This window comes from Odocoileus virginianus, chromosome X (assembly GCF_023699985.2).
Source record: "Odocoileus virginianus isolate 20LAN1187 ecotype Illinois chromosome X, Ovbor_1.2, whole genome shotgun sequence".
Taxonomy (NCBI): Eukaryota; Metazoa; Chordata; class Mammalia; order Artiodactyla; family Cervidae; genus Odocoileus; species Odocoileus virginianus.
Window position 1 is genome coordinate 51,427,644 of NC_069708.1, and position 18,364 is coordinate 51,446,007.

Below are 18,364 nucleotides of genomic sequence, written 5' to 3' on the forward strand. Positions count from 1 at the left end.
GTGGGCATCAGCCAGGTGAAGGGGAAGAAAGACCGTGTTCTAGACAGAAGCGACAATATGTGCCAAAGCTAGGAGATGAGAGAGATCATGGTGCATTCACAGAACATGGAAAGATTCAGTATGGTCAAAGGAGTGAAGAAGGAAGAGTAGGCAGGGACAGGGCTATGGAAAGCTTGGCTGTTTGGAACTTACCCCAGTGCAGCAGGAAGCCAGCCACTGAGGGGTTTGAAGTGAGACATGGAGGAACACAGATTGCAGGGAGATCTCAGGCGGCAGAGTATGTTGGAGCTCTCCACACCCCACCCCATGGCAGAGGTGAGTAGACCTGTTGGGATTGCTGGAGTCATCCAAGAGAAATAGATGATTCCTGGATGCAAGGAGTCATCCTTGATGGGCAAGGTTGGCAGAAGTGGTGACTGGAAGGAGGGGACCGATGGGGGATCTTTCAGAAGTAGACAGATGGGATGTGGGAGTGAGGCAGAAGACAGGGTCTGATTTGGGCAGTGGGGTGGGTTGTCCCTGCCTTTCACTGAGAGTGAGACTCCTCAGAGGAGGAGGGGAGTGGGAGGGAGAAGTCCAGAGGGAGCAGAAGGAGGAGAAGGAACAGTTTGAGGAGGAAGTGGAGGAGTTCAGGTTGAAACAAGTTGAGTTTTAGGAGTCGGTGAGTTGTCTACATGGAGCACTTCAGTGACCAGTTGATGACATGAATCTGGAGTTGGACTGTGACATCTGCCCCGGAGATGAAGATGTGGAGATCATCAGTCTCAGAGCCTGCGGGTGGATCAGCTGGCTAGAGGAAGGAGAGGGGAAATGGGAACCAGGAGAAAACTGGAGGCTCAGACAGCACAGAACAAATGTACATCCCATGGTGTGCACAAGAGGGACTTTTGGAACATCCCAAAGTCAGTATCATTTCTTTCCTCTCTCCTTCGCTTTCCTACATGCTGTGTATCTGTGTTTCTAGAGGTGGGGTGGCCTGGGGAAGGGTGCGTAATCCTTTTCCTCTCCTTGCATCCTTTGGGCTGTATTTGAGGGCTCTTGGTGTTCCTCCTCTTCTGAGCAAGGTGGTTTCATTTCCCCCCTCCTCTTTCAGGCTGTTTGTGCAGTTCTGTCTGCCAGAGCCTGCTTGTGGGGACTTCCTAGACATGTACATTATGATGCAGCATAAACTAGCAAGGGAAAGCGTGGGTTTAGGAGACAGTTCAGACTCTAACTCCACTAATTTTTAGCCTTGTATGCATTATCAAAGTTGATTAACATTTCTGAATCTTTATTTCCTCATCTATAAACTAATCCCTATCCTGAATGAAATTTTATAAAAATTGAAATAGATAACATATAGAAAGCATTCATCACATTTATCACTATTATCATTTCTATTTTTATTATTCTTGCTCCAGGACAATCTGGAACCTTCCATCCTAGGACTTTTATGCCAGGCATCAGGACAAAGAAAGAGTGCCTGAGAAGCATATAGTATTCATGAATTACAAGAAATTTTTACTTTCCAGATGAAGAGAAAGCCGCAGGACTAGTTTGAGTTTGATGAGGCAGTTCTGAGTGCTGATTCTGAGAGCCCAAGGTAAGGGTTCCCTTGCCTAAGATGCCATCTCATCTACTACCACACATGACACAAGAAGTTCTCATATTCCAGCTGATTAGGTTGGAGTTCCAGCATCTCTCTTGATGACATTTTGATTGGATGGTCAACCAGTAAACCAATTCTATATTCACTGTTTAAAATAACTACAATAGGTAAAACATTTTTCTGAGTTGCAGATCCCTGGTGGCCCTAGATGGAGATAATAGAAACACTCTTCTCCATTTAGTAGTCAGGACTGTCATGGTTACCAAACACTTCACAAGACTGGTAAGTACAGCCTGCTTTCCTACGTAGAAGTATTTGCATTTCAAAGGAATCCACAATTTCAAAATTCCCTTCTAAAAACTTTCGTTTCAGTGGGGGAAATGGGATTAAGTCTGGACCAGTTGAGACTTGCAGTAGCAAATTTATGTTTGCTGCAGGAATTTCAATAATAAAGGTTTTATTGGAGCTTTAAGTGTATAGGTATAAAATGGGCTTCCTGATGACAAATCCAGGGTTTGATTATATGGAACATTTGTTCAGGAGTAATGGCTTTTCTTTTCCTTATCATCAACATCTCTATCATTAGAACAAACCTTCTTACAACAGTCTTATCAATTTTTATCACTTTTATCACCCACTGTTAGGATAAACAGTATTTAAAGGCATCCCAACCAAGTTGGTATGTTCTTAAAAAAATATAAGTGATAGTGGCTTTTGATTTTGATGGCGTTAATACCAGCCACTCTTTATATAATGTAAATTTGGTTTTCCTATTGACCAAAGACCTTACATCCAATTTGAATTATGAAAACATGGTTATAAGAGAAATACACACACTGTATAAAAATAGGCCATTAGCTGGGACTTGAAAATCTTTGTCATGGAGACATTTTTAACAGACTTTTACATAATATCCTATGATGTGTTGTAATTTTCAATTATCTCACAACATTAAAAGATATAACTTTTAATTATAAGTGAAACTGGTTAGGAATAGGAGAAGGAAGTAAATTAAATTATAATACAATTTCTTAATACCTAACTATTTTAACAAGATATATGTTTTTAAAATGAGAAAGAACTTATCCATTGACCTATCAGTACCTGTAGGGTCTTGGTTAACTTATTCTCTCTTGATCTCATCTGTCAAGTTGAGCAAGATAACTTATGATTTGAAGAGAGAGGAATTTCCCCCTAGTCAAGAACGTTCACCTGTTCTGGGGAAAGATTAATGAATATGAAGAAATATGCCCTGCCCCAAGAGTGCCTCAGAGATGTGGCAAGCCTCAGATAGGACAGCCGTGATGAGATGCTCAACAGCTCCAGTTTTGGCAAAGAATTCTGTTCCTCTGACGTACAGCAGAGGCGCTAGAATTTTCAAACCTGAAATGGGTTTGCAATTTAGAACAATGTATATCTTATCAGACTGAGTAAATAGGCCTGCTTTTCTGATACTCTGGGTCCCAAATTTTGACATTTGAAGTGTAAGGGAACCATGAAAAAAAAAAATGAGGAGGATTTTTTTTTTCACATTAGCAAGATGAGGGCTCAAATTTTAAATTCCTCCAAGGACCCTTCTATCTCCAAGAGCCCAGAGCCACCACATGAATATTAAATTAATGGGTAGCCCATTTGTCAGGTTAACAAGGTCCCTTTGCCTTTACATCCTCCCGCCTCTGCTTGGGTCATCTGGTCTAAGTGAATAACACCTGCCCTTCCTCTAGCACCTTCTCCACTAGTTTCAAGAATTTGGAAGAGAGTTGTATGGCAGCCAATTTAACACCTGCCAAGGCCTGTTCTAATTGGACTAGAGCCATACATCCTATCCTATATCTAAACATCTCTCAACCTTTGTAGTAGCCTCCAATCTCATAGGCAGAACATATTTTTCCAAGGTGCTAAACTGCATGCTACACATTACCCCTCCAAAATTCATGTATTGAAGGAGGAAATTTGATTCTTACTTAGGTTGCAGAGAGAAAATTAGCCTCTGAGAGAAAGTGTTTCTGAGACAACTACTAGGAGACTGGAGAAGTAGCAGCACTCTCCTCTTTTTGTGTTGTTTATGGAGAAGCTGGGCATTTCCTGATAGACCACACCCATGAAATAACTCTGCAGCTAGTAATGCTGAACTTAAGGCTTCCTGATGGGAAGTTCACATGGATAGGAAACACATTTTCATTCCAAGAATGCAGACTGGCTAGTTATAGTTGAGGGGGTTGTTGTTGGTGGTGGTGGTTTAGTCACTAAGTTGTGTCCAGTGACTCTTTGGATCCCATGGACTGTAGCCTACCAGGCTCCCCTGTTCACAGGATTTCCCAGTCAAGAGTATTGGAGTGGGTTGCCATTTCCTCCTCTAGGGTATCTTCCCAACCCAGGGATTGAACCCAGGTCTCCTGCATTGCAGGTAGATTCTTTACCATCTGAGCCACCAGGGAAGAAGACACTATTGATGCCCTGCCCAGATTCCACTTCCTAGGCTAGTTACAGCCACCCCACTCAGTTGCTATGAACATTGGTTGCTAAAAATTCATAGCCACACCCTTGTCAGAGGATATCTTGTAGCTAAAACCCCTTTCCTCTCATACCAACTCACCCACTGATGGATGGATAAAAGACTTTCAGTTGGTGGATAGAAACTTGGCTCCTTTGTCTCAAAATGGATCAGTTCTATGATGCCCTTCACATCCCAATGCTGCCCTGGACTCAAACTGAGGCTACATTTCAGCTGAACAGCTATGCCTAGTTTCTTCCCCTGTCCTGTCCTGCACCCCTCATCTCCATATATGTTTCATCTGAGAACACTGTCAATAAACCACTTTCAGAAGAAGCCCCATGTCAGGCTCTGCTTCTAGAGAACCTCACTTAAGATTCTAATTTGTTTCACTTCTATGGTTGTCTGTGTTCCCTGCTCTCCCTTTCTCAGTCCTGCCAATTTTGTACTTCCTTGCCTCAGAGAAAGTTTGTGGCAGGATTTCCCAGGTTTTATTTCCTCCAAACCCCAAAACCATTGTGAAAAATGAAGCTCAGGGAGTGAAGGATTTCCCTCATACTAAAAAGAAATCCCTTCTCCCACTCAATGGAAAACGGGAGAGATCTCAGTGTCCCTTGAATAGATGAGACCACTAGCCTGCTTCCTGACAGCCCAAAGAAAAGAGGAGGAAATAAAAGCTGCTGGACTTATGATACTCCTGCAAGGCTAGGTTCTACCCAAGGCTGTTAGTCTCACCAAATTCCTATGCCCTCTATGCCAAGCATGGCACCAAAGCTACCTAACTGGTCCTTCTGGAAACAAGAATGATGGATATCACAGCTATAACTAGTATGGAAAGACATCCCTGAGAAAGTCTATGTAGACTTTCTCTATGTGTGTGTGTGTGTGTGTGTGTGTGTGTGTGTGCTCAGCCGCTCAGTCATGTCCCATGCTTTGTGACCCCACGAGCTTGTAGCCTTCCAAGCTCCAAGCTCCTCTGTCCATGGAATTTTCCAAGCAAGAATACTGGAGTGGGTTACCATTTTCTCCTCCAGGGGATCTTACCAACCCAGGGATCGAACCTGAGTCTTCTCCGTCTCCTTCATTGGCAGGCGGATTCTTTATCACTGATTCACCACAGTTATTTTGTAGAAAATTAAGATATCTAATATTTCTTTCCTATCTGAAAGCCCAGCAAAGGAGAAGATTATGATGTTATTATGAAACAATCTGTTCAAAGACTGTTTATGAAGCATATTCATTAATTGATGAAAGGCATACCCTACAATGTAACCTGAAAAAAAAATAATTCCAGGATATCATACACAGTATAGTTTCAATAATGTTAAACACACACATCTACATTCTTACACAGACAGAAAGACAAGGAATAGCAATTATTGGTGATTTATTTTTATTTTCTTCCTTACAGTTTTCTATATTTTCTAAACTTTTTGTAGGCAGGATTAACGTCTTTCGAATCAGCAGGTCTCTTCTTATTCTGCTCTCCCAACGTCAGTCGGTATATGTAGTACCAGGAGCCAGCGCCGACCACCAGGCCTGTTGCCATCAAGCCCAAATTCTGAGCACGGCCCATCCTGCAGCCGAGCGAAACTCTCAGGGGACTCTCGTTGGATATGGAGAGCCGCCTGGATGCGGGAATCTGAAACCGCAAACTAGCCGGATCAAGGGGGCAGGCGTGTTGGGGGCGAAGAGGGAAGAAGAAAATGAGGCGTTAAGCTGCTTTTTCTTTTGCATCATCAACCCACTGACAGATGGACCAGCAGACAGGGACAGACCAAAGCGAGAACCAGGCAGAAACAGATAGGAGACAATGGGGACTCAGTGCTGCAGTGAATACAGTGAACGCACCAACAGCTAAATGTGGGCTCAAACCCGGAACTTTTCCTGTCAGTCCAGGTATTCAGGCCTGTCTCTCACCTCACACCCCCCACCCCCCGCCCCGCCCTGCCCATGGCCCCACTCCCCGCTAGTCTCCTCCTCCCCTCCCCTCTGCCCGCGGGAGTCCCCCATGCCAACCTTTTCAGCTGTCTTTTACAAGGCAGAACACAAAAAGGAGCTGGGTTCGGGTGACTCTGACCTGGGTCGGGGGGGGGGAGGGTCGAGGAGACTGAGAAGCCCCTCCAAACTCGAAAATCTACCCTTCATCCTCATTTCAAGAGTCTCCGATCAATACCCACCCTCACCGTGAGCGGCGGGAATCAGGACGGGTTTCCTCTTGTCCTCCTTCCCTGACCACAGTCACACCACCTCCAACGAAATCAAGAGTCGTTTACCTGAACCGCTATCTGGACCGACTTCAGCACACAGGCTCCTAGTCACGTGAAGCTACGTCACGGGTGAGTTCAGGGTCCCAAATTTCCCCTCCTATTATTAGCCAAGCAGAGGGTGACCCGCCCCCTTCCAGCCCCCTCCTCCTGTCCCCCCAGCACCACACAGGACGCTGTCCCTCTTTTTAGTCATTGCACACCCAACAAACCTGTTGTCTTTGATTATTAGAAGAGGCAACATTTTCTCTTGGGCTCCTGGCCAATTCTACTGCTTCTCTAGGGAATGGTCCTGTCCTTTTCCCTGCTCCCTCCACCCTTTTTCTTTGGAATCACTAATGTTCACCTCTGCAGTCCTGAAAATACCTGGAAATAGGGATGGGGGAAGGGGTGGCAGGAAAGGAAGCAGAGAGTAGGAATGGATTTTATTTTTTTGTTAGCAGTATTCTGTTTCTTTTTTTATAATGCAAATTTTATTGTGGCAAAATAATGATAGAACTACTTTCACATGCGAAGAAAAAGATTACTTTTTTATAAAGGCATGTCTCATAAACAATCATTCTCACTATTATGAGTTCCATATATGCCGCTCAAAGCACTCTTAATATCTTCTACATCTAGTCACATGATAAGTCCCTGATTTAGCTAATTATTTACTTGAGAGTTTACAAATCTGCTACTATAGCATAACCAACTGGCTTTATTTCTGGACTTCATGAGAGTCACTGCAAGTGAAATGTTGGAAAGCAATTGCTTTATTTATTCATTTATTCAACATATTTACTGAGACCTCTTACATACCATGCATTGTTATACATTCTGTAGTTACAAGGGTGAATAAAACAGAGCTAAATCTCTAAATCATGTGGCCTTTACATTGTAATGAGAGAGACAGACAATAAAAAAGCAAATAAATAATATACATACATATATATAATATACTATTAGTGATACATACTAAAAAAAATTAAAAGCAGGAAAAGGAGATATGAAAAGTTGAGACAGGTTAAACTTTCAGATAACTTTTCAGGGTGACCAGAGAAGGCATCACTAGAAAGGTGACCTTTGAGTAAAGACCTGAAGTCAGTGAAGGATCTAAGTGTGGTAACATCTGGGGGAAGAATATGCCAGGCAGGAGGACAAGCAGATGCAAAGGATCTGTGGAAGTAACAAGCCCAGTATGTTCCAGGAACATCAGTGAGGCTGGAATCACTGAGTGAAAGAGAGAGCAGTAGAAGATGAAGCAGAAAGGTAATAAGGTTAAGAGAATAGGCCCTTGTCAGTTGTAGTGAGGACATCTGCATTTACTCTAAACCAGGGAAAGTGGGTTGGGAGTTTGAATTTGGGGGAGGTAGTGAGAATAAACTATAGGGAGACTAGAGTGACATGGAGACTGGTTTATCTACATCGTCATTGCAACAGCAAACTGAGGAAGGAAAAAAAATACAATTAAAGTATTTGATAAACTGATTCAGGCAGTCCTAAATTTAAATATGTATATGTATATGTGTGTATATATATATATATGAAAGGAATAGCGGAAACTGGCTTACGTAGTAAAGAATTATATATTTATAATTTAATGAATTATTATTGGTTAAATTAGATTAAGTTAAATTAAATTAATGAAAAGAAAATGGGCTTCCCAGGTGGCGCTAGTGGTAAAGAATCCACCTGCCAATGTAGCAGACACAAGAGATGCGGGTTCAGTCCCTGGGTAGGGAAGATCCCCTGGAGTAGAAAGTGGCAACCCACTCCAGTATTTTTGCCTGGAAAATTGCATGGACAGAGGAGCCTGGTGGGCTACAGTGCATGCGGTCACAAAGAGTGACTGAGCGATTGAGCACATAAAATAGTCTTAGTCTGATGAAGACTATATCAGAGGCTCTTCTGACCTAGCAGATTCCTCCATCTTTGTGGGCTACCAAGACCACAGAACTTGTGAGTTAACCTCTACTCACTGATATTATTTCCTTCTACTTTTTGTGAAGTACTGATAAACACAAGTAAAAGTAACCTTGAAAAACAGATAAAATGTATCAGAAACAGCAAAAGTTACACCTAAAAGATGAAACATAAGAGGTATTCCCATTTTTTTCAAGAACAAGATCAGAAGGTTCTCAAGCACCACCATTACTCAACATAGTTCTCATCCTTATAACACATGCAGAAAAGAAAAAGGGAAAAGTTATAAATATTAGAAAGGAAGAAATGTAAAAAAAAAATCATCATTTGAAGATAGTTATGTATACATACCTGGAAAAACCAAAAGCATCACCAGAAAAGAATTGGAACCAATCAGACAGAACACAGAAACTGGCAGATATAAAATAACTATATAATAGTAGAACATTTTCCTTAAGCAGAAAATCACCTTTAAGAAATTATAATTTGAGAAAGGAATAGCATTTCTGCAACATAAACTTCTAATACCTAGGAAAAATCTAACAATTAATAGGAGTTACTTAGCTGAAGAAACTTACAATATTTGATTAACAAACATAAAAATAGATCTGAGCAAAATGGAGACATATTTTCCTGGAGGGGAAGTCTCAATGTTAAGATGCTAATATTCCTCAAATTAATCTGCAGATTTATTGCAATTACAATACAAATTCCAAATGATTATTGTTTATTCTTGTTCAATTCAGAAGTTGATTAATAACCACAAATGCATTTACTAATATGTGCATAAAAAGAAAGCTGGGAATCTTTAGCAGCAACTAACAATGGAAAAGAGATCATGGAGCTCTCTCTCTGAATACTATACATTTCCTTATTGTTTTGAATATTTGTAACCACTAATTTATACATACACTGGGGCTTCCCAGGTGGCACTAGTGGTAAAGAACCCGCCTGCCAATGCAGGAGACTTAAGAGACTGTGGGTTTAATCCCTGGGTCGGGGAGTTCCCCTGGAGGAGGACATGGCAACCAACTCCAGTATTCTTGCCTGGAGAATCCCATGGACAGAGGAGCCTGGTAGGCTACAGTCCATAGGGTTGCACATGGTTGGACACAACTGAAGCAACTTAGTACTCACATATATGTACATTACTTTTATTACTAGAAAAAAAAACAGGATATTCCTAATCTGGACTATTTTAGAAACGAAGACTCTCTTGGTCATTGTATATATTCTTAATATATAGGGCAGGGATCCAAGATCCCTTGGGAAACTGAGGAGGTCAATGACTTTTATTCTCCTCCCCTTCCCCCCTCCCCCAAAATGCACTTAATCACACACACACTCAAAAACAAAACCTTGCATACAATTCACGTAGAACACAGGTGCCTGTTGAAAACACTTACTCTGGGTTAATTAGGATGGTCAGTGGGGAGAGTATCTGGGGCCCAGGCATACATTTGGCTGAGGAAGTACCTTGGTAGTTGTGGGCTTTGGGCAGTGACCCAGCAGCAAGGCTGGGTTCCCCCTGGATGCCCTGAGGTAAGGTGGCCAGAGGTGAGAGGCAAGCAGGCTGCACCTCTCAGGTCAGGTGGTAGCAGCAGACAGCATAAGGAACAAGGTTAATTGGGCCACCATGAATCAGGGCAGAGCAGGGCAGGCAGGCCTGGGTGCTTTCCTCAGCAACCTTCATGGAAACCCTCGGCTGCAGGGGTAGGTGGGAACAGCAATCCTTTCTCTGAATCCCTAAGTTACCGCTGTGAGGGAGGGAGGAAGGAAGCCAAAGGCACTTACTCAAGTTGGCCATCTGAGTAAATATGACATTTACCACCTTGGTCACCTGTCCATATATACTTTTGAGGTAAGCAACAAAGTCAGGTGCCAGAGGATGAGAGGCACTGGAATATAGGAGAGGTGGGAGGGCAAGTGCCTTCCTCCCTCCCTTCTTGACTGGACTGGAAGGATTTGACCATATCTGCATCCCTCATATCCATCATTTTCTTCGTACAAGAGCTATTCTTTTTGCCCAGAGCTGAATCACAAAACTGGAACCTGATCCAGGGACAGGTGATCAAAACTGTCATGGTTGCAGCCATCAAGTTTCAAGAGGTTCACACAGCAGGCAGCAACGGTTTGGGAACATGAAATAAATGTGCTTCTCTAACAGAACAAGACAGGATCATTTATTTATCCAACTTAAAAGCTGTCCCAGAAGGAGAAAAAGTAGGATATTATTTGTTCAAAATAAATAAGATCAGACATCTTATTTATCTCTCCATAGATCAATTTACAGATGGTATGGAAACACACTTAACTTGTTGAGAAAAATTCCATTTTTAGATATGCAAATACCTTACCATGCTTTGAAAACTATTTCCTATTGCAGCCAATAGAATTTTCTATGTGGTAAAAATTAACCAAAATTAATGGTGCCTTTCAATATTAGTGGGAGATCTTTTTTCTAGAACATGTCTACTCTTTTTTTATTGTTGCTGCTGCTTCCCACACTGAATTATTGTTTTCTTATATTTTCTTACTATAATAATAAAGGGTGGTAACAGCTTAAAAAAAAAAACAGAGAAGTATTACAGAAGTAAAGACTGCACTACCATTCCCTGTCTCCTTTCTGACACTCTAGCCCTTACCTATACCGGAGCAGGGGTAGACTGCGGGCAGTAGCGCTCGGGGGACTGAGGGTGGAGCGAGGGGAGAGTGTTTAGCTGCTCAAGAAAGGATGAGAGAATTCCCCGACAAAAAAATAAAAAATTGTCAATAGCCCTCCAAGAAGATGCCATCCCCTCTCCGGTAACCAGAGAAAGGCAAGATTCTAACACAGGGAGAACAGGCTACTTGTGGTAAAGACCAAAAAAAAAAAAAAAAAAAATGAGTGACACGACCTGATGGGGTAGGGTGAGGTGCTAGTGGGGGTAAAGGAGGGGGCTCCTGCTCTTGGTGGGAGTGGAAATTGGGGCCCCAAGCTTACTGGCGATGCAGCCCTCACGTGACCAGGAGCTGACGTTAGCAAAGATACTTAAAGCTCTGACCGCCGTCCTCCGTTCTCCTCTGGGTACCAACTCTATTGCGCTGTGCACTGCCGTGCGTTTAACCCAGGCGCGGAGGAGGAGGAGAAAATCCCCCCAGATCCGGGCAGGTGGGTGTGAGGGTGGCCATGACCCGGCACCCCTGAATAGGGGGTAGCACAGAGATGCGGGAGTCTGAGGCCGCGGGTGTCTCCACCTCGCCCGCCCCTGGCCGACTCTCCAGACCCCCGAGCTTAGTCGCAGCTCATTTTGGTGGGCGGCGGGGAGCTGGGGAGGGGGGAACATAAAGACGCAGACATACTTGCAGAGAATCCGCTCACTTCCTCTCTCAGCCAGTGTTTTTCTGGTTTTGTTTCTAACACTCAGGCCCCGCACCCCACATCCCCTACAGTTTTGAGAGGAGGAGGGAAGAGAAATAAACGTGGCAGAGCATATAAGGCCAGTGGGGAGGCTGGGGAAAGGGTGATCCGAGGGGCACGCCATTAGTAAACAATCCGGTTTCTTCACTCCCACTCTCACTTTTCAGATACCTCCCTCGACCACTGCCCCCACACCCTCCTCCCCGGCCGGCCCCCAGTCCTTTGGGGTGCTAGGAAATGGGTGTGACAGCATTTGTAGGGGAGATGGCGGGTTGGCTCTGGGCTTTACAGGAAGGAAGACCCTCAGAGAAACCGCTGTGCTAAGTCCTAGGCTGCTTTCCAGACATCACTGGCCCATACAGCCCTTCACCCCTGTTTTTTCAGTCCTGAAAAAGGAGTTCGGGTACGCTGGCGGGAGAAATGGCGGTTAACGGGGATTTGCGATGGGGGCGGGGGGGGAAGCGGAGCCCAGAGCAGAGAAACAGTGGAGAATCACGACCCTCAAACCGAAAGGGCAAACACTGGGGTCCAGTTGTTGGCTAATGCCAGGCCTGGGGGCTGGAGCATGAAGGATGGGTGGTCATACGAGGGAGATGCTAGATTGTTTGGCCATAACCCTTAGTCCAGCGACCCAACCAGCCTCCGCGGCGCCCTCGCCCCGCCCCCTCCTGTTTCGGTGCAGGAGAAGGGGTGTGGCCGTCTGGGAGAAATGGCGGGCGGGGGCGGGGCGAAGGGAAGGAGGGGTTGAGTGCCTGGGGAGTCTGCGCAAGGGCGGGGTTTAGGGTGGGAGGGGAGGGATGAGAAGAGTTGAGGGAACTGAGAGGTGGAAGCCCTTTGTCATTCTGGTTTGTGAATGCTAAAAAACAACTGGGGACTCTTGTCTTGAGTCAGTTCCATCCTCCGGGCTCTCAGTCTCCAACGTTTTGCTGTCTGTATTTCTGTATTTCTGCTCTTCAGTCTGTCTTTAGATGAAGCTGTAACTGAACTGAGGAAAAGAGAAACAGCCCTGAATCATTGGAGGTCAGTGTGAGGGGGGCTGGGAACTGTCTGGGAACCCCTTGTATGGATGTGGCAGAAACCAGAGCAGAAATTGGGGCCAGAGGTTTCTCTTCCCTCATCTTCTCCCACTTTACAAGAAACACTTGCCCTGAACGTGTTCTTTTTGGTGAAGCCAAAGGGGTGTGGCATTTGCCTTCTTAAATCAGGGTTTGAGGAGGAAGAGATATGGTAGGAAAGAGGAGCCCTGGGAGGGAGAAACTTACTCACAGGGGTTCAAATCAAGAGAAGAAGAGAATCTATCTACAAAGGTGCCCAAAACCCCCTTTCTGGGATCTTTCCACAGGTCTCTCTGCCTTTTGGGCCCTACACACCTGTAAGCCTGGTGGAAAAGAGCAAATTGCTCCTGCTCTCCCAGCAAGTTGGTAAGTGTATGGGCATCACCTGAGAATATTTGGGGTGTGGGTGAGGGAATCGGAGAAGAATCTAGGGTTCCTTCTGGCTCTCTACCAACTTTCCTGAAGTCTGTTTGGCCTCTCATCCCCCATTTAGGTGCTGGGAAATTAGGTGTGCTGATATTGGGCAGGGTGGGCTAGGGATAAAGATGTAGAAAACATCAGACAACCAGGGACCTGAAGCAGCACACAGAGGCCTGGACACCTATATCTGGGTACTGGCCCACCCAACAAGCATTATGTCCCCAGACTCTTCTGTAAGTAGGCCTGGCTAGGCATGAAGTGAGCCAGCCCTAAGCCTCATTTTTATCCTTCACCCCCAGGTCCTGCTTTGATTGCAGCCTCATCAGAATTTCGAGCCTGAGCTGAAGCGCCTCACCTGGATGTGCACGCACCCCGCTTGGGCACGTCTGGATCAGAGAATTAACTCCAGCTGCATCATGAGCCGCGTTCGGGATGCTGGTTGCGTAGCTGCTGGGATAGTCATTGGGGCCAGTGCCTGGTACTGTGTCTACAAATATGCCAGGGGAAGAAACCATATGATGAAGAAGAGACTGGCTAAACCCAGGACCAGGGCTGTGGCTGAGACTGGAACCAGGGCTAGAGCTGGACTAAGGGCTGGATTCACAATTGACCTTGGGCCAGGATTCAGTCCTCCAGCCCCAATCCACACAGGGGCAGAGGAAAGGGCTCAGGATGAATCCTCTGCTCTGGACACTGCTCGAGCTGAAGCAGTGGTCCCAGCTGCATCCAGTGCCAAGACCCAGAGTGGGGCAGGAAATAAGGCCCAGGAGACAGAAGGGGCTCGGGTGGGGCCTAAAGCTGAATCAGAAGCCACGGTGGCTTCTGCAGTGGCACCATCTCTCTGGGAGGCAAAGGCTCCCTCAGCTGCGAAGGCTCCTGCAATGGTTGGGGCTCCTAAATTAGCAGAAGTCCCTGGCACAGCAGAGGCTCCCAGGGCACCAGTGGTGCCTCATGGGGTGCCAGTTCTTACTGAGGCATCACAACCTACAGAGGCAGTGGAGGCTTCCATACCAGCAATGCCTACTGGGGCAGCAGCGACTTTAGGGGTAGCAGTGCCTTCTGGGGCTGCAGAGGCTCCTGGGCCTTCAGGGTCCTCTAGAACAGCAGCAGCAACTAAGAAAGCAACCCCCGGGGCTCATACTGGGGCTATACCTAAGGCCGGGTCAGCTACTGGAGCTGTACCCAAAGGTGGAGCTAAGGGTGTAACCAGGTCCCGGACTGGAGGCAAGGGCAAGGGCAAGAAAAATAAGGTTGAAGTAGATGAACTGGGGCTGGGCTTTCGGCCTGGAGATGGGGCTGCGGCAGCCGCAGCAGCGTCTGCTAATGGGGGCCAGGCATTCCTGGCAGAGGTTCCTGATTCTGAGGAAGGAGAGTCTGGATGGACAGACACAGAATCGGATTCAGACTCTGAGCCTGAGACCCAGCAGAAAGGGAAAGGGAGGAGACCTGTTCCCATGCAGAAGCGCCCCTTTCCTTATGAAATTGATGAGATTCTGGGTGTCCGAGATCTCAGGAAAGTCCTTGCTTTGCTTCAGAAATCAGATGATCCTTTCATCCAACAGGTAGCTTTGCTCACTCTGAGCAATAATGCCAATTATTCATGCAACCAAGACACAATTCGCAAGTTGGGAGGCCTCCCAATTATTGCCAACATGATCAACAAAACCGATCCTCACATTAAGGAAAAAGCCTTAATGGCCATGAATAACCTGAGTGAGAATTATGAAAATCAGGGCCGGCTTCAGATATACATGAATAAAGTGATGGATGACATCATGGCCTCTAACCTGAACTCAGCAGTACAGGTAGTTGGATTAAAATTTTTAACAAACATGACTATTACTAATGACTACCAGCACCTGCTTGTCAATTCTATTGCAAACTTTTTCCGTTTGTTATCTCAGGGAGGTGGAAAAATCAAGGTTGAGATTTTGAAAATACTTTCGAATTTTGCTGAAAATCCAGATATGTTAAAAAAACTACTCAGTACCCAAGTGCCATCATCATTTAGTTCCCTCTACAATTCTTATGTGGAATCAGAAATTCTTATTAATGCCCTGACTCTATTTGAGATCATCTATGACAATCTCAGGGCAGAAGTATTCAACTACAGAGAATTCAATAAAGGCTCCCTTTTTTACTTATGTACTGCATCTGGAGTGTGCGTTAAGAAAATTCGAGCCTTAGCAGATCACCATGACCTCTTGGTGAAAGTGAAAGTTATAAAACTAGTGGACAAATTCTGATTGTCTATGTGCTCTCGAAAACTTGAAGAAATGTCAGGTTTTGCAGTCTGAGAGCAATTAAAATGGAAAGTTACTGCTTTTCCACCTTCTCATATAGTAAAGGGATCCTTTCAGCTGCCAGTTTTGAATAATGTATCAATCAGAGTGATGTTATCTGTGACTATCTCCAGCTTAAGCTGAACCATTTTATGAATACCAAGTAAACAGTCCTCTTGTCCTGAAAACACATCTGTGACTTTAATCGTGCTGCTTGAATAGAAATATTTTTACTGATTCCTCTATGTGAATTGACAGTGAACCTGTCCATCATCAATAGCCTATACTTCTATCATCTGTTTGACTTGAATTTATTCACCAAAGACTTCATTTGTGTATCATTAATAAAATTGTATGTTTCAATCGATTAAAAGAATGGTTTTCTTGAATATAAAATCTAGCTGGAATTTTTCATAATTTCAGGTGTCTAAAACATCTCTTAAAATAGTATTAGGGGTATCAAATTTTTTAAAATTATGATGCCAACCACTACTTAGATGAACTAAATGCATTTTTTATCCAAACTTATGTCTAAAAGTATTTTTCTTTCATTAAAATGGACTCAATTATAAAAAATAAAATCTAGCTGGAGAGGTAAGGTACACAAATACAAAAGGGTTACTAACAGTACTTGGGCATATGCTTATTGTCAAATATATGCTACCTGTTTAAACAAAGCAGAGGTTGGTAGGAAGCTTCAAGGAGGGAGGGCACACTTAAGGTGGGCCCCAAAGGGCAACATGAGAAAACATAGAAGGGCATTCCAGGAGGGGAAAGGGCTTGAAGAAAGACATGCAAATTTGTTCCAGTGACAGGAAGTTAACCAGTTTGCCTGGAACGGAAACTGTGGGAAGAGAAGTGATGAGAGACTAAGGTGGAAATTTAGGGTGTGAAAAGTTTGGGGAAGATCCTGAACTGCAAGCTGGAATATTGAAATATGATCCTGTCGTTTTCTGGGAGTTACTGGACACTTTTGGCAAAAGGAAAAATAATGGGGCAATGTGCAAAATGGGCTGGAGCTGGGATGGGTTAGGTGTGGAGATATTTGTTAAGTTATGATAAAACCAGAGGGCTTCCCAGGTGGTGCTAATGGTAAAGAACCTGCCTGCCAATGCAGGAGACATAAGAGATGCAGGTTTGATCCCTGGGTTGGGAAGATCCTCTGGAAGAGGGCATGGCAACTCCCTCCAGTATTCTTGCCTGGGGCATCCAATGGATAGAGGAACCTGGCAAGCTATGGTCCATAGGGCTGCACAGAGTTGGACACTACTGAAGTGACTCAGCATGCAAGCATGTATGACAAACCAAGCATAAGATGATGAGGAGTGAAATAGGGTGGTGACTATTGGAAATGTTAGGAAATGATAAGAGGTGCTTTTCAAAAAATTACCAAAATCTGCTGTCTTGTCTCTAGGTTGACAGAGAGAAAGGATTGTATGATCTTGTGCAGGGTCTGACAAAGAAAGCCCTCTTTCTTGGGCAATTCTGGCAATCAAGTAATGTCAGAATGAGTTACCATTTCTTTCTTTCTTTGGTTGGTTTGTTTGAGTTACCGTTTATAATGATGTGAAAGAGAAGTGTGACAAAAAGAATCTTGTGTGCAAAGAGTGATTTCCCCACTCCTCTCAAGTTAGAGGTTTAGATCAATCTTCTTTTAGAAGAGAGGAAGTGGTGAGGCCTTTATAGGAACACCACCCCCACCCGAGTTGACTTAAGAGCAGGAAGATCTTCCTTCCTCTACTCCCTGGCCCAGTGAAGCTATGAAAGAAGAAAATGGGAGAAGTTGCAAAGATTTTTCCAAACCCAGCCTGCTTTCCTGACACCTCTCATGAAATCTTAATTTTGGAGCAAGTGTATGGTAGGCTGTGGCAGAAATAGAGATAGGGACTCCTGGGAGGGGGAGCACATAGAAAATGGACAAGTTGGCATATATATTGGTACAACTTATCTAGATGGCAATTTGGTAATCTATATAAGAAGCTCTAAAGATGTACCTGCCTTTTGGCAGAGCACTGTACTTGTAGGATTTTTTTCCCCTAGAGAAATAAATAATTGTATGCAGAGAAATATCAATTATACACAGTTGACCAATGTTTCTAAGAAAAAATAGAAGCAACTTAAATGGCTAGCACCATGGGATTGACTAAACAATAGGTATGTCCACACATAAAATATTATACAACTATTACTAAAACTGCAATGTACTTTTATATTATTGGCATGAAAAGACATTCACCATATGTAAGTCTGTGGCATCAGTCAAAAAAGTCAGTGAAGATTCTTTCAGTTCAGTTCAGTTCAGTCACTCAGTTGTATCTGACTCTGTCACTCTGTGGACTGCAGCATGCCAGGCCTCCCTGTCCACCACCAATTCCCCGAGCTTGCTCAAACTCATGTCCATTGAGTCAGTGATGCCATCCAACCATCTCATCCTCTGCCGTCCCTTTCTCCTCCCACCTTCAATCTTTCCCGGCATCAGGGTCTTTTCCAAGAAGTAAGTTCTTCACATCAGGTGGCCAAAGTATAGGAGTTTCAGCTTCAGCATCAGTCCTTCCAGTGAATATTCAGGACTGATTTCCTTTAGGATGGACTGGCTGGATCTCCTTGCAGTCCAAGGGACTCTCAAGAGTCTTCTCCAACACCACAGTTCAAAAGCATCAATTCTTCAGCACTCAGCTTTCTTTATAGTCCAACTCACATCCATACATGACTACTGGAAAAACCATAGGCTTGACTAGACAGACCTTTGTTGGCATAGTGTCTCTGCTTTTTAATATGCTGCTTAAGTTATCATAACTTTTCTTTCAAGGAGCAAGGGTCTTTTAATTTCATGGCTGCAGTCACCATCTGCAGTGATTTTGGAGCCCAAGAAAGTAAAGTCTGTCACTGTTCCCATTATTTCCCCATCTATTTGCCATGAAGTGATGGGACCAGATGCCATGATCTTAGTTTT

General features: G+C 44.3%; 1 protein-coding gene and 1 long non-coding RNA gene across 5 annotated transcripts; one reads left to right on the plus strand and one right to left on the minus strand.

Annotated features, from left to right (window-relative positions):
- Positions 1-5,458: 5,458 nt before the first annotated feature.
- Positions 5,459-6,439, minus strand: LOC139033126 (uncharacterized). 2 transcript variants are annotated; one of them, XR_011485735.1, is made up of 2 exons: positions 6,269-6,439; positions 5,459-5,737 (listed from the first exon to the last, which is right to left on the minus strand). It is a non-coding gene; the product is annotated as an uncharacterized lncRNA (long non-coding RNA). The 2 variants fall into 2 exon arrangements; XR_011485736.1 differs by having other exon boundaries at positions 6,263-6,439.
- A 4,852-nt stretch (positions 6,440-11,291) lies between these two features.
- ARMCX2 (armadillo repeat containing X-linked 2) lies at positions 11,292-15,787 on the plus strand. 3 transcript variants are annotated; one of them, XM_070462112.1, is made up of 5 exons: positions 11,292-11,405; positions 11,822-12,057; positions 12,612-12,674; positions 12,997-13,075; positions 13,429-15,787. In XM_070462112.1, the coding sequence occupies exon 5, from the start codon at positions 13,489-13,491 to the stop codon at positions 15,373-15,375; it is 1,887 nt and encodes a 628-aa protein (XP_070318213.1). In that variant the 5' UTR covers positions 11,292-11,405; positions 11,822-12,057; positions 12,612-12,674; positions 12,997-13,075; positions 13,429-13,488; the 3' UTR covers positions 15,376-15,787. The 3 variants fall into 3 exon arrangements, with proteins under 3 accessions (XP_070318213.1, XP_020728571.1, XP_020728573.1); XM_020872912.2 differs by lacking the exon at positions 11,822-12,057; XM_020872914.2 differs by lacking the exons at positions 11,822-12,057; positions 12,612-12,674.
- Positions 15,788-18,364: the final 2,577 nt, after the last annotated feature.

What these genes read in the sequence shown, in the direction of transcription:
- ARMCX2 (XM_070462112.1), top strand. Translation starts at nt 13,489, where the DNA reads ATGTGCACGCACCCCGCTTGGGCACGTCTGGATCAGAGAATTAACTCC.